Source organism: Nyctereutes procyonoides, unplaced genomic scaffold, assembly GCF_905146905.1.
Source record: "Nyctereutes procyonoides isolate TBG_1078 unplaced genomic scaffold, NYPRO_anot_genome, whole genome shotgun sequence".
Classification (NCBI taxonomy): Eukaryota; Metazoa; Chordata; class Mammalia; order Carnivora; family Canidae; genus Nyctereutes; species Nyctereutes procyonoides.
Genome location: NW_026575034.1, coordinates 20,890,240 through 20,902,314, shown reverse-complemented (window position 1 = coordinate 20,902,314; position 12,075 = coordinate 20,890,240). Strand labels below are relative to the sequence as shown.

The following is a 12,075-nucleotide window of genomic DNA, read 5'->3' as shown; positions in this document are numbered from 1 at the left end:
TTCCGGGGCGTTACCAAGAGGCTGTGCGGAAGTGACGTGCGTGCGCCGGTGGCGCGATGGAGCCCCAGCAGCAGCAGCAGCAGCAGCAGCAGCTGAGGAACGTGAGTGGGTGCTAAGTCGCGACGGGGCCGTCAGTTCAGCTGGCATCCTTGTCCGTTTGGCTGGAGGGCGGAGGGCTGGGAACGTCGCGCTGTGGCGCGCCGTCCTGGGAAACCTCGGGGGCGCGGCCTCGAGGTGCCCCCTTATCGCTGGGCTCTTTGTCCCCTTCTGTCCTAGCTGCGGGACTTCCTGTTGGTCTACAATCGGATGACGGAACTCTGCTTCCAGCGCTGCGTGCCCAGCTTGCACCACCGAGCTCTGGACGCCGAAGAGGTTAGGTGGGGAACCCTGTAGGGAGGTTCGCCGTAGACTGTCCCCAACCTCCACCAACCCCTACCTCTGGCCCGGGCCTTTCCATGACCCTTGCCCCTGGGCTAGGGATGGGACGGACACCAATGGACACCAATGCATCACCCTGTCTTCCTTCCAGGAGGCCTGTCTGCACAGCTGTGCTGGGAAGCTGATCCATTCCAACCACCGCCTCATGGCCGCTTACGTGCAGCTCATGCCGGCTCTGGTACAGCGCCGCATCGCAGACTACGAGGCTGCCTCAGCTGGGCCAGGTGTTGCTGCAGAACAGCCCGGAACCTCACCATCAGGCAGCTAGGGAGGGAGGCGCTGGATGGACCCTCAAACTGAAGGAGCCAGTGGACCTTGGGCTGGATGCAGCCCATATATAGAGTGAGGGGTTGTCTGACAGCTGGGTACTATTGCTCCTTTTCTTGGAGCCAATAAACCCACTTTTGCACTGTTTGATTTATGTTCTGGGCAAGGAAGCTTTGCCCGCTTTATTGGCCCCATCCTTTATCCTGTCAGCGCATATCTGTTGGCTTCAGCCCTGGCAGTGGAGAAATTGGCTTCTATGTGTAGAAGGAAAACCTCAACATTTCCTGGCACCTGGTTAAAACAAGGCCTGTGGGTACAATTTTTTCTTTTTTAAAGAGTTTATTTATTCACGAGACACACAGAGAGCGGCAGAGACCTAGGCAGAGGGAGAAGCAGAGGCTCCCTGTGGGGAGCCCGATGCTGGACTTGATCCCAGAACCCCAGGATCCTGCCCTGAGCCAAAAGCAGACGCTCAATGGCTGAGCCACCCAGGTGCATCTTATTTAATTCTTTTTTTTTTTTTTTTAAGATTTTGTTTATTTATTTATTTGAGAGAGAGAGAATGAGCAGGGGGAGGTGCAGAGGGAAAAGCAGACTCCAGGCCAAGCAGGGAGCCAGATGCAGGGCTTGATCCCAGGGCCCTGGGATTGACTTGAGCCAAAGACAGACGCTTAACCAACTGCACCCAGGCACCCCTGTGGTACAATTTTAATGTTAGTAATAGCAATAGGAAGTTGGTTCCTGCCCAGATGGCAGAGAAAATAAGAGCTCTTCTTGTTGTCCTTCACTTAAATCTGATTTAATGGTTTATTTGTGAGCTGGGTGTGCATTCATTTATAACTCTTTTCATGGGCTCTAAAGAATTCTACTAAATTTAGGGGAAGGAGGAGATACCCAAGAATAACAGATCAAGAAATCACAGGGTTTTTGTATGCGGTGCCTCCTGGAAAGTCAGTAGCCCCATAACTGAAATGAAACCTGTAAGATTTCGGGGTGTTCTGGAACTTCAGCCATTTTCCCAAGTTGTTATTTTCTTATTATTTTCTGTCTTCCCCAGGATGAGCAGTAAAGCTTTTACACAAGAAGGTCTGTGTGCTTGTCTTCAGGAGCAGTCAGAAAGGGGGAACTTGGAGGACCATATTCTACAATATAGCCAGACCCAAGGAACAAAAGCTCAGGGGAGAAATAGATGATGATGGTTATGGGGAAAAAGATAAAGCAAATCCTTGGGACCTCTTTATTGTTACCTGCAAGTCTATAATCTAATTCCAGCTCTTCTGTCCTCTACCCTACATTGTTTTCATTGTCCCGATTTTGTTATTTCCATGCTGAGCCTCTCTATCTTTCTCTCATTTATTGCCCTCATAAAATTTACTTGTGTCCAGCATTCTAAATGGCCTATCACCCCATCACCAGATTTTCTTGCTTCCCTTGTGTCCTTTTTGTATCATTCCAGCTATTTTACCTTTTCTGTTCTTCCGTTCAGACTGCTAGACAAAAACACAGCTGTGTAATGAGCGGCACTAACCATTCAAGGTCTCCAGCGTCAACCAACAAGCAACCCTTTGTGGCTTTCTGGTATATTTTGTCTCCTAATCACCAAGGCAGTTAGTTTACACCTTCACTGCTCTTATCCCCCATTTCACATTCAGCTACCCCCATCAGGGGACCGTGTTTCATTTTTTACAGAAATGGAAGCTCTTAGACATTGGCTCCCATAAAACTCCTTACAACTACCCACAAAGCAGACATTTTTTCCCCTATGTGGATCAGGAAGTTGAAATTCTCTAGTAGCAGACCCTGTATTAAGATACAGATCTGACTTTAAAATCCATGCACTTTTGGGCAGCCCCAGGGGCTCAGTGGTTTAGTGCCACCTTCAGTCCAGGGCGTGATCCTGGAGACTGGGGATCGAGTCCTGCGTCAGGCTCCCTGTGTGGAGCCTGCTTCTCCCTCTGCCTGTGTCTCTGCCTCTCTCTCTCTTTGTCTCTCATGAATGAATGAATGAATGAATGAATGAATAAATAAATAAATAATCTTTTTAAAAAAAATAAATCCATGCACTTTTTATTACACCAGGCTGCCTCTCCAAATATCCATTGAGCCATCCGATTTGTATGGGTTCCAGTGCTGGTATATGTCCTGCTTTATCTCAGCCTTTTTTTTTTTTTTTTTAAGATTTTATTTATTCATGAGAGATGCAGAGACAGAAGAGAAGCAGGCTCCCTAGGCTGCTGCAGGACCCTGGGGTCACACCCTGAGCTGAAGGCAAATGCTCAACCACTGAGTCACCCAGGCATCCCTATTTTAATCTATAGCAAAACTACAAGTAAGAGATATTATCCCCCGCTTAATGGATGAGGAAGCAAGAATCCAGAATGTATCAGAGCCCCGTGTTTACATAGTTACCTCTTGAGAAAAGTTGCTCCAAATAGCTTTTCATCTCTTTAGTTCCTATATCTTCAACAGATGGTTGCTAGGAATGTACAAGCTGCTGACCAGGAACTTCCCTACTGAATGGGTTTGTGTCTACCCATTAAAATTTTCTCCTTGGAACGTAAAACTTCAGCTAAAGCAGTTTGTGAACTTAACCAGTTCCAAGACAGGAATGGAGACCTTGAATACTGTGCTGCTGGTGGAAGGACTCTTCCGTGGACATTTACGTGTATCCTTGCAGTAAATTTCCATTGCGAATCATCTGTTTCCATGTCACATAATTACTACTTGCTGGAGAAGGGCTGAGAACAAGATCTGTCTTGACTCTAGAGGCTATGTTCTTTGAATTTCCAGAATTTATATTTGTTTGCTCATGTGCACCCAGCCTGTCCCTAGGGATGAAAAAACAAGTATCCATCAATTAATCCCTTAAGTTTTTAACCTCTTCTTTCCTCTCTGTTTATAAATACGTTCAGTACGTAGAAGAACTCTACTGTTGCTACCTATCTCCTGTAGTCATCGACATCTTCCTCAGGTCTCATCATAAAGTGACGTCCATTGGTGTAATGAAAGCAGTGTGATGTTACAAGCATAACACAAGAATTTTTTTTTTTAAGATTTTATTTATTTATTCATGAGAGACACAGAGAGGGAGAGGCAGAGACACAGGCAGAGGGAGAAACAGGCTCCATGCAGGGAGCCTGACATGGGACTTGATCTCGGGTCTCCAGGATCAGGCCCTGGGCTGAAGGCGGCACTAAACTGCTGAGCCACCCAGGTTGCCCACGACACAAGAATGTTAACAAAGCTTTATCCCTTATCACATCATTTTGGAGACAGAGTTGATGTTCTTGCCATTGTGACTTCAGAACTTAACTGCCTATTCCTTTGCAAAATCAGATTCCTTTGAGCCTATTGAAATATACTACCCTTTCTCATTACTGGTCCTTAGGAACCACTGCTCTCCTACTATCTTCAAAATGGCTAGCCCTTGGTTTTCCTATCAGCCCCTTGGTACTTTAATGTTACTGGATAGTCCATTAAGTATTTTGGTTTCTCAGTCCCTTTTCTCAGTCTTCAATAATTTCCACTCTGTCTTATCCACCCACTCCCTTAGCTATGTCCTAGCCATTGTCATTTCCCCCAAACTGCTCCATCTTTAATACACTATTTACTGACTATTCCTTCCACTTTGTTTATTGATTTATTCCTTTACTATTATTCTTTGGTTTTGCTGGAGCATTCAAACCATTGATTCTACCTTCATTCCATTAACACCTCTGTCTTTAGATTCCTATCCAGCTTAAATTCCAATCATTCTCTTGGAACAGGCTACTCCTGTTTTTTTGTCATCTCTTTGTTGGACTCAGATAAAATGAGGTATTTGTCTGCCTGCATTTGGACAGCTAAAAGCCCAAGGAAATCACTACAGAGCAGATTTATGTCACTGAATTTATGGTTACCAGCATCAAATGGAGTCTCAACCCCTATAATCCCACTAGATTTTTCCAGTCTCCGCTGCTCCCTGCAATGACTTTTTTGAATCAATATTCTTAAGCCTCTTATTACCCTAACTATTCTCTTCAGTTTTGTGCAGGTAACTTTATTTTTTAATTCATAGGTTAAAAAAAAAAAAAGCTGTCAGTTGGGAGCTACCACAAAATCTCACAACAAAACTTGGTCACCCACCTGTATCTGCATCTTTCTCTCATTCCCTCCATCTAAGCAGGGCAAACATGCCAATGCCTATTCCTGCTCTGAATTCTAGTCCTTCCTTCTTTGGGAATCTCTGACTTTTTCCTATTTCACTCTATTCTCACCATCGTTCAAACATGCTAAAAACTCCCCTGTTACAACAAACAAACCACTTCCTTTATTCCTCTCTAGGTACTATCTATTATTTTCCACCTTACAGTTTAACTTCCTAAAACAGTTGGATACTGTGGCTCTTCCCATTCCCATTCCTCCACCCAGTCTATTTTGACATCAATTTTTATTCTATTGAAATTGTTCTTGATGAGGTCACCCTGGCCCACCAAATGACTTTCATATCCCTGAATTCAGTGATGATTTCCCAGTCCTCACTTCATTTCTCAGTAGCATCTGGTACAATGGACTAGTTCCATTGTCAGTCTTTCACTGGCGTCTGATTCCACTCATGGTTCTAGTACTTTCACCACAGCTTTATAGCCTCCTTTGAGGATCACCTGCTTCCAGCCTTTACATCTAAAGGTTTCTCTAGGGCCTGTTAGACGTTTTTCTAGGACAGTGTCCTCCCCACTCAGCTTCAGTTATTCATGCCTCCCAGATCTCTCCTCTGAGCAACTTGATTGACATCCCCACTTAGATATCTCAAAAACATCCCCAACTCAAAGGTTTTCCTCATCAGCTTTCCTCCAATACCTAGTACTTTTCCAGTTGCAGAAGGTAGAAACCTCACTCAGTTGCCAAATTCCATCTGTTTACATTTTACATTTCTAAATATCCCCCTTAATTTGGTCTGCTTCTCCCCATTTTTATAATCTTCCAACAGGGTCACTGCAATTGCTACTTTACCTCACATCCACTTCTGTGTCTCTCCAATTTATTCTCCAAACATAGGTCAGAAAACTGATGCTTAAAACCTCACAGTAGCTTCCCATTCTTAAGATAAAAATACATTCTACACATGATCTTTGAGACCCTGCATGATCCGGCCCCTGCCCACCTCAGCTTTATCTCATCATTGATTATCAAACACGAGACTCTCAGTACTGTTTGTTGTACTGAATTGCACCACACCTCACTTGCTCCCTCCCTCTCTGTGCTCTAACCACATTGCCTCCAAAGTTCTTCTGTCACGTACTAATCATTCTCAGGGCCTTCGCACCATTTCCTGGCTTGCAGTGCTTTCCCCTCACTTTACCTACTTAACTTCTAACGCATTCTTAATGAGTACTTAGTGTGAATGCTCTTTCCTCAAATAACTTCTCAGACTCCAGATCCCATAATTCCTCATGTTTGTGGCAGGTAGCAGTTCTAACAGTTGATAGTTACATACCTCATGAGGTCACAGTTCATGGCTGAATTGCTCACTGTTGTATCCTTATCACAGTGGCAGCACATAATATGTGCTTGGCAAATATTTATTGAATGAACATCTTTCAGTTTCCTCCCAGCTCAGTCTGGGAGGAAGAGAAAGGCTTTATATTGGAATAGACAGAAATGATTCTGCATTTAACTTTTGACCGTTTGCCAATGATTTAGAAGTTTTTCATTCCTAGTCTTACTGGTTGATATCTTCTGTCCTTAACATTCACAGATCAAAGAAAGGGATATTATCTGGGTTGGTCTAACCTAACCACATGAACTTTTTAAAAGCAGAGAGATTTCTCTGGCTGGTTGCAGAAAGAGTCCAAGCTTGAGGGGCACCTGGGTGGGTGGCTCAGTCAGTTAAGTATCTGCCTTCAGCTCAGGTCATGATCCCAGTGTCCTGGGATTGAGTCCCATATTAGGCTCCCTCTTCCTGGAGAGCCTGCTTCTCCCTCTCCTTCCCACTTGTGCTCTCTCATGATCTCTCTTTCAAATAAATAAATAAAATCTAAAAAAATATATATTCCAAGCTTGAGAAGGTTTTGATTCACTGTTGATGGCCTGAGGATGAATGTGCCATATGGCCAGGAAGGTGGGTGGCTTCTAGGGCCTGAACATGGCCCCCAGTTGATGGCCAGGAAATAAACCAGGACCTAGTCCTACAACTGCAATGACTCGAATCCTGCCATCAAGAATAATCTTGGAAGAGGATTCTTCTCCAGGGTCTCCCAATAAGAACTCAACCCAGCCAACACCTCGATTTCAGGTTTATGATATCCTGAGCAGAGAACCCAACCAAGCCATGCTGGACATCGATCTACAGAACTGTGATAAATTGGTGTTTGTTTTTAAGCTGCTTTGTTTATGGTAATTTGTTACACAAGCACAGAAAACTTGTATGTGTCCAACTTTGGCTTTTATATGAGGGAATGAGATGTAAGGCATTAGTGAGTTTTGAGCAGAGGAGTGACAAGAGCTGCCTATATTTGAAAAGGGTCACTGGCTGCTCTGAAAAGAGCAGATAGGAGGGGCAAGGGTGGAAGGAAGGAGTTCAGTTAGAAGGCTATGGAATAATCCAGGTGAGAAGTGATACTGACAGGCAAAGGTGATGAGAAATAGTTGGATTCCACATAGATTTTGAAGCTATAAGCCAACAGAATTTGCTAAAGGATTCAACATGGGATATAGGGTGAAGTGGGAAGGAAGAGAGGGAGAGAGAAATCTAAGATGACTCTAAGGTTTGACCCCAGTAACTAGAAAAATGGACTTGTCATTTTGGGGGACGCAGTGAAAGCAGATTTAATTTGCCCTGGGGAGAGGGGTGGTAGTTAGGAGGCTGGTTTGGATATTTTAAGATTTTAAGTTTGAGATATTTATCAGATATCCAAGTAGAGCCAATAACCAGGCAGATGGGTATACAAATCTGAATTGCATGGGGATCCCCCGGTGGCTCAGTGGTTTAGCGCCTGCCTTCAGCCCAGGTCATGGTCCTGGAGTCCCGGGATGGAGTCCCACATCGGGTTCCAGTCCCACATTGGGCTCCCTGCATGGAACCTCCTTTTCCCTCTGCCTGTGTCTCTGTCTCTCATGAATAAGTAAATAAAATCTTAAAAAAACAAGGCTGGATTGCAAAACAGAGGTAAGACCCTATCATACACTGAATTTTTTCCCTTTTTCTTTACCTCTCTCCCTCCCTTCCTTCCTCTTTCTTTTCCTTGTTTCATCATTCAGACCTTCCCACCCCCGATTTTGGCTTCCTATGATCAAGGATTTTGTCTTATTGTGGGTTTTCTTGAGGGGGACAGTGAGGTGGGGTTGGTGGATATGTGGATGGCGTTTGGGTAGGGTCCCAAAGACTTAGCTTGTTGGTACCTGGTGCTAGCGTAGACGCTCAATGAATAGATAGGCACATGGATTATATCTTCCCACGATGCCCTCAGGGTTGTTACTTCCCCAAATCAACCGTGTCATTCGTTTTCATACCCCGCCAGGCTGATCGCCTATGCCCAAGTTGAGTGGGCAGCCAGCGGGTTTGGCCGCGCCGCCGCCCTTCCCTGCCTCCGCCCTAGCCCCTCGCCCCGCCTGTGTGTGACCCCCGCCAACAAGGATGCCGATCCCTCCCCTTTCCGGCTCCTCGGGTGTCCCAGCGGCTGTTGGTGGGTAGAGGCTCGGGCCTTTCCGGACCGGACCGGTCGGTCTAACCGTTCTAACAGCCGTAAAGGGATGATGGAGCTGCGGGTGAGTCCACAGCTTGCAATCCGCTTCTCTTTGCCTGGAGACCACCCTTGCCACCGCTGCCAGAAGATCCTCTCCTCCCACACTCCCATGCCCCCCCTTCCCCCTCTCCTCCCATTCCTCCTACCCTACCTCCTCCTCCTCCCAGTTTTGTTTGTCCTTTGCCACTTTTTCCTCTCGGCACTTCCCCCAACCTCATCTCGACCAAATAGTCCTCAACAGCCCCCCACAGCCCATGGGCAGATGGGACAGGGCTTTGTTGCCTCTGAGTGACGACCTGTTTCTCCCCTTCAGGCCATTGCCAGGCTCCACTCCCAGTGATGGCTCCTTGCTGTTACAAGGTTGTTTGAGTGAGCCCTTTCTGGGTGCTTGTCACTTTGTCTCTGCAAGTGATCACTCCTATGAATGCCAGTCTCTGTGTGGGCAGCTGTGAGTAGAGTGAGCCTCTGCTGGGGACCCAAGTCCTGGTTCACCAATTTCTCCAACAGGCAATTGGGATGAAACCTCACCAGCACCTCAGTCTCTCTTCATTTCCATTGCCTACTGTACCCCTTAGGCCAGGTGAGAGGGATTGTATCCTGGGTGGCGGGAAGGAACTCTTGCGCAAAGTGGGCTGCCACCTCTGCCCTGGGCCTGCTTCTTGCCAGTCTTTGGGGAAGCTGTAGGGAGAGTTGTCTTCGCTGTTCTGGCTCTGCCTGCAGCTCCATCCATTTTCCCGTCCTAAGTCACTCCCTCCCCCTTTCTCCTTCCCCCTAACCCCTTAAACCCTGACCATCCCTGGTCCAGAGCCTAAGGCCCCTTCTCTTACTCCTTTCCTGGGCTGGGCCAAGCAGGTGAGACCCAGCAGCCAGGAGCCTGGAACTGGCAATCAGAGCCTGAGCAGTGGGCAAGGTCAGTTCGACAGCAGTTGAATGCCCAGCTCCTCTTGGCCTCAGAGCCAAAGAGAGGTTCATCTCCTGAAGAGGCATTATCTGAAGACCTTGAATCCCAGCATTCCATCTATGTTCCAGACGAAGAAAAGCAGCCCTGGGACGGTCAGAGGAAACAGAGGCAGTTCTTAAAGGCAGTGACCCAGTCACAGCAGCCCACAGTGCTGGAGCTCCTGGTAGCTGAGCTCCAAAATCTGTTCTCAGCTGTGCTGAAGGATGGCAGTCCTGCAGCTTGGCACTACCTGCATGCAGTGTTGCGTCTACTGCCTCCATATCGTGCATTACTTGTTGGTCGCCTTGATTTGCTGCCCTTCCTGGAACAGTTGTCCCACTGGGCCCCCTGGGTCCAATCCCAGCTCCAGCTAGACCTGCTAGATGCCATAGAGCAGGCCTTTCCCCCAGATACCTCTTTGTTAGAAAGTGCCTCTCATATTGAGTGCTGTCCCCAGAAGCAGAAGTTCCATCATGGGCCCCCACACCCAGCCTGCCCTTTTGTACAGGCCCGGTGGGGTGGGCAGCAAGTAGGGGAGGAGTTGGCTACGTGGCTGCGACCATTGACACTGCCTGAACTACAGCACAGCCTGGGTATTGTTGGTGCTCAGGTGGCCCTGACAGAGACCTGGTGGCTAGATGGCCTAAGCCTTCTGCCCTTGGCACTGGCAACAGACATCCCTGTACAGTATGAAAGCCAAGGCACTGACAACACATCGGAGGAACCTGTTGGAAGAAAAGAGACTAAGTAAGTGAGGGGCCCAGACTGGGGCTTTAAGCAGAGGATAAAAAGAAGTCAGTGTATGGGTGTTTCTAGGACTTGGATGTCCAGAACCAGCTCAGCTCCCTGTTGATTTAAGCATTAGCCTGACCACAAGCCATGCTGGTTGAAGCTGCTTCTCTCTTCCTTTTTGTCTGCTAATAAACCGAGTGATCTTAGTGTTCATCCCCATTGGGCAGTGCAGAAATTTATGAAAATCAAAAGTCAGCAATAAGGAAGCCAAGCTTCAGAAAACAGCTTGAGTTTCCAGAGTGTCATTCTTTCTCAGATGGTGCTAGAAGCTTCCTGAGTTCTTTCTCTTTCATAAACACTGAGCCTTGTCTCTGGGCCTGCCTAATGTTGGGTGCTGGCTTTTGGGTACAGGTCCTTCTCTCAGGGTGCCTTTAGGTGATTGGTGATCTAAAGGCCTTCCCACTCATGTCTATGTGAGGTAAGCCGGCCCCAAAGCAGATTAGAGTTGGCAACACTGCCAAATGGGACTTTCATTCTGACCCTTCCAGAGTCTTCCTGCTGTGCCAGTGTAGGTATCCTGGCCCCTTGAATGCTGATTGTTTCCCCCAATCTGGCTCTTGTCACTCCTTTCAGAATTTCAGAATGCCTGCAGAGACCTCCTCTTCTGAGAGTTCTAAACTCTAGCATGAGACTTTCCCCCCATCCTCTGGCCTGATTTTCTAAGTGCTTTCCAGCTTGTCTAGGACATTCATTGTCTGGGAAGAATGGTAGCTTTACCTTTAAACTAGGTTGGCTTCCTCAGTTTTTGCTTTAAGTTTATGTATGGGTCAAAGTTTTCCTAAAGACTTGGAGCCATAATGGTAGACAGATAGATAGGCTCCTAAGGCCCTGATGGAACAATTTATCTCTTCAATACTATCAGCAGACTCTTTAAAAAGACCTGCCATGTGCTCTGAGTATGGTTCCTTTCCTGGGAGAATGTAAGTAAAATGATAATGGGCTGAGATGTTGAGAGGGGTTAAGTTCTAAGCCTTCTCTTTGGACTTGGTGATAGGCCTCTGAGGCCCAGCTAATGTGGCTTAATTTGCACAAAGTTCTCCAGGCCTGTTCCCCTAGGCATCTGTTCATTCAATAAGTATTATTGGATCCCCAGTATATTTCAGGAACCGCAAGATGCTGGAGATACAGAAGTGAACAAGACAGACTCAATCTCTTTCTTTGGGGGTTTTACAGTTTAGTTAGGGGAACAGATATTAAGTAAGTTGGTACCAGGAAAATATAATTACAAATTGTAATAAGTGCTGTAAAACAGAGAACACTGCCTTTCCCCTGGCTGCTCCTCCGGGTGCATGCATGCATGTGTGTGTGTGTGTGTGTGCGCGCGCGCGCGTGTGTACAGGTAGGGGAAAGCACATCAGAAGTGTTTGAGTTTAGATTGGAGTTGTTAACAAAATATTATGCAGGTTATAAGGTGAAATAAGAGGAAAATTTCAAGAAAAGGAAGCAGTCAGTAGTATTAAATGCTACTGAGGCAAGTAAGACAAATCTGAAAAATGTTCATTTGTTTTAGTAACAAGAAGTTGATGAGAGTGATTTATTTCAGGGGAGTTTTTTGAGGCAGAAGCCAGATTTTAGTGTATTCAGGAGCAAATGAGAGATGAGGAAGTAGAAATCACATATTATTCTTTCATGAAGCTTGGCTTGAAAGGGAGAGAGATAATAGGATAATAGTGGTGTCTGGATAGGACTCTTAAAAAAAATGGAGAGATGTTCATAGCCCTTCAGGCAGTGCTTGAGAAGTGGGTGTTCAATCATTATTTGTACAGTGAATGAGTAAATATAAGCTAATAGTAAGAAAAGGAAGAGATTGAAATACATCATGAAGAGGTGATCAGAGATCCATAGCACAAATGGAGGAATAAGTCTCGGAGGGAAGAAAGGACATTGTTTCCTCTCAGGTTGATTAGGATGGGA

General features: G+C 46.3%; 2 protein-coding genes across 2 annotated transcripts in view; both read left to right on the top strand.

Annotated features, from left to right (window-relative positions):
* The first annotated feature begins 41 nt into the window (after positions 1–41).
* On the top strand, positions 42–852 carry TIMM10B (translocase of inner mitochondrial membrane 10B). Its single transcript, XM_055317848.1, has 3 exons — positions 42–101; positions 277–372; positions 530–852. Exons 1-3 carry the CDS (start codon positions 57–59, stop codon positions 704–706), a joined length of 318 nt encoding a protein of 105 aa, XP_055173823.1. The 5' UTR covers positions 42–56; the 3' UTR covers positions 707–852.
* Positions 853–8,037: 7,185 nt separating this feature from the next.
* DNHD1 (dynein heavy chain domain 1) overlaps positions 8,038–12,075 on the top strand; it is an 82,396-nt gene continuing 78,358 nt past the window's right edge. The window contains 3 exon segments of the mRNA XM_055317712.1: positions 8,038–8,054; positions 8,205–8,451; positions 9,386–10,116. Coding sequence (XP_055173687.1) covers positions 8,038–8,054; positions 8,205–8,451; positions 9,386–10,116 — 995 coding nt within the window.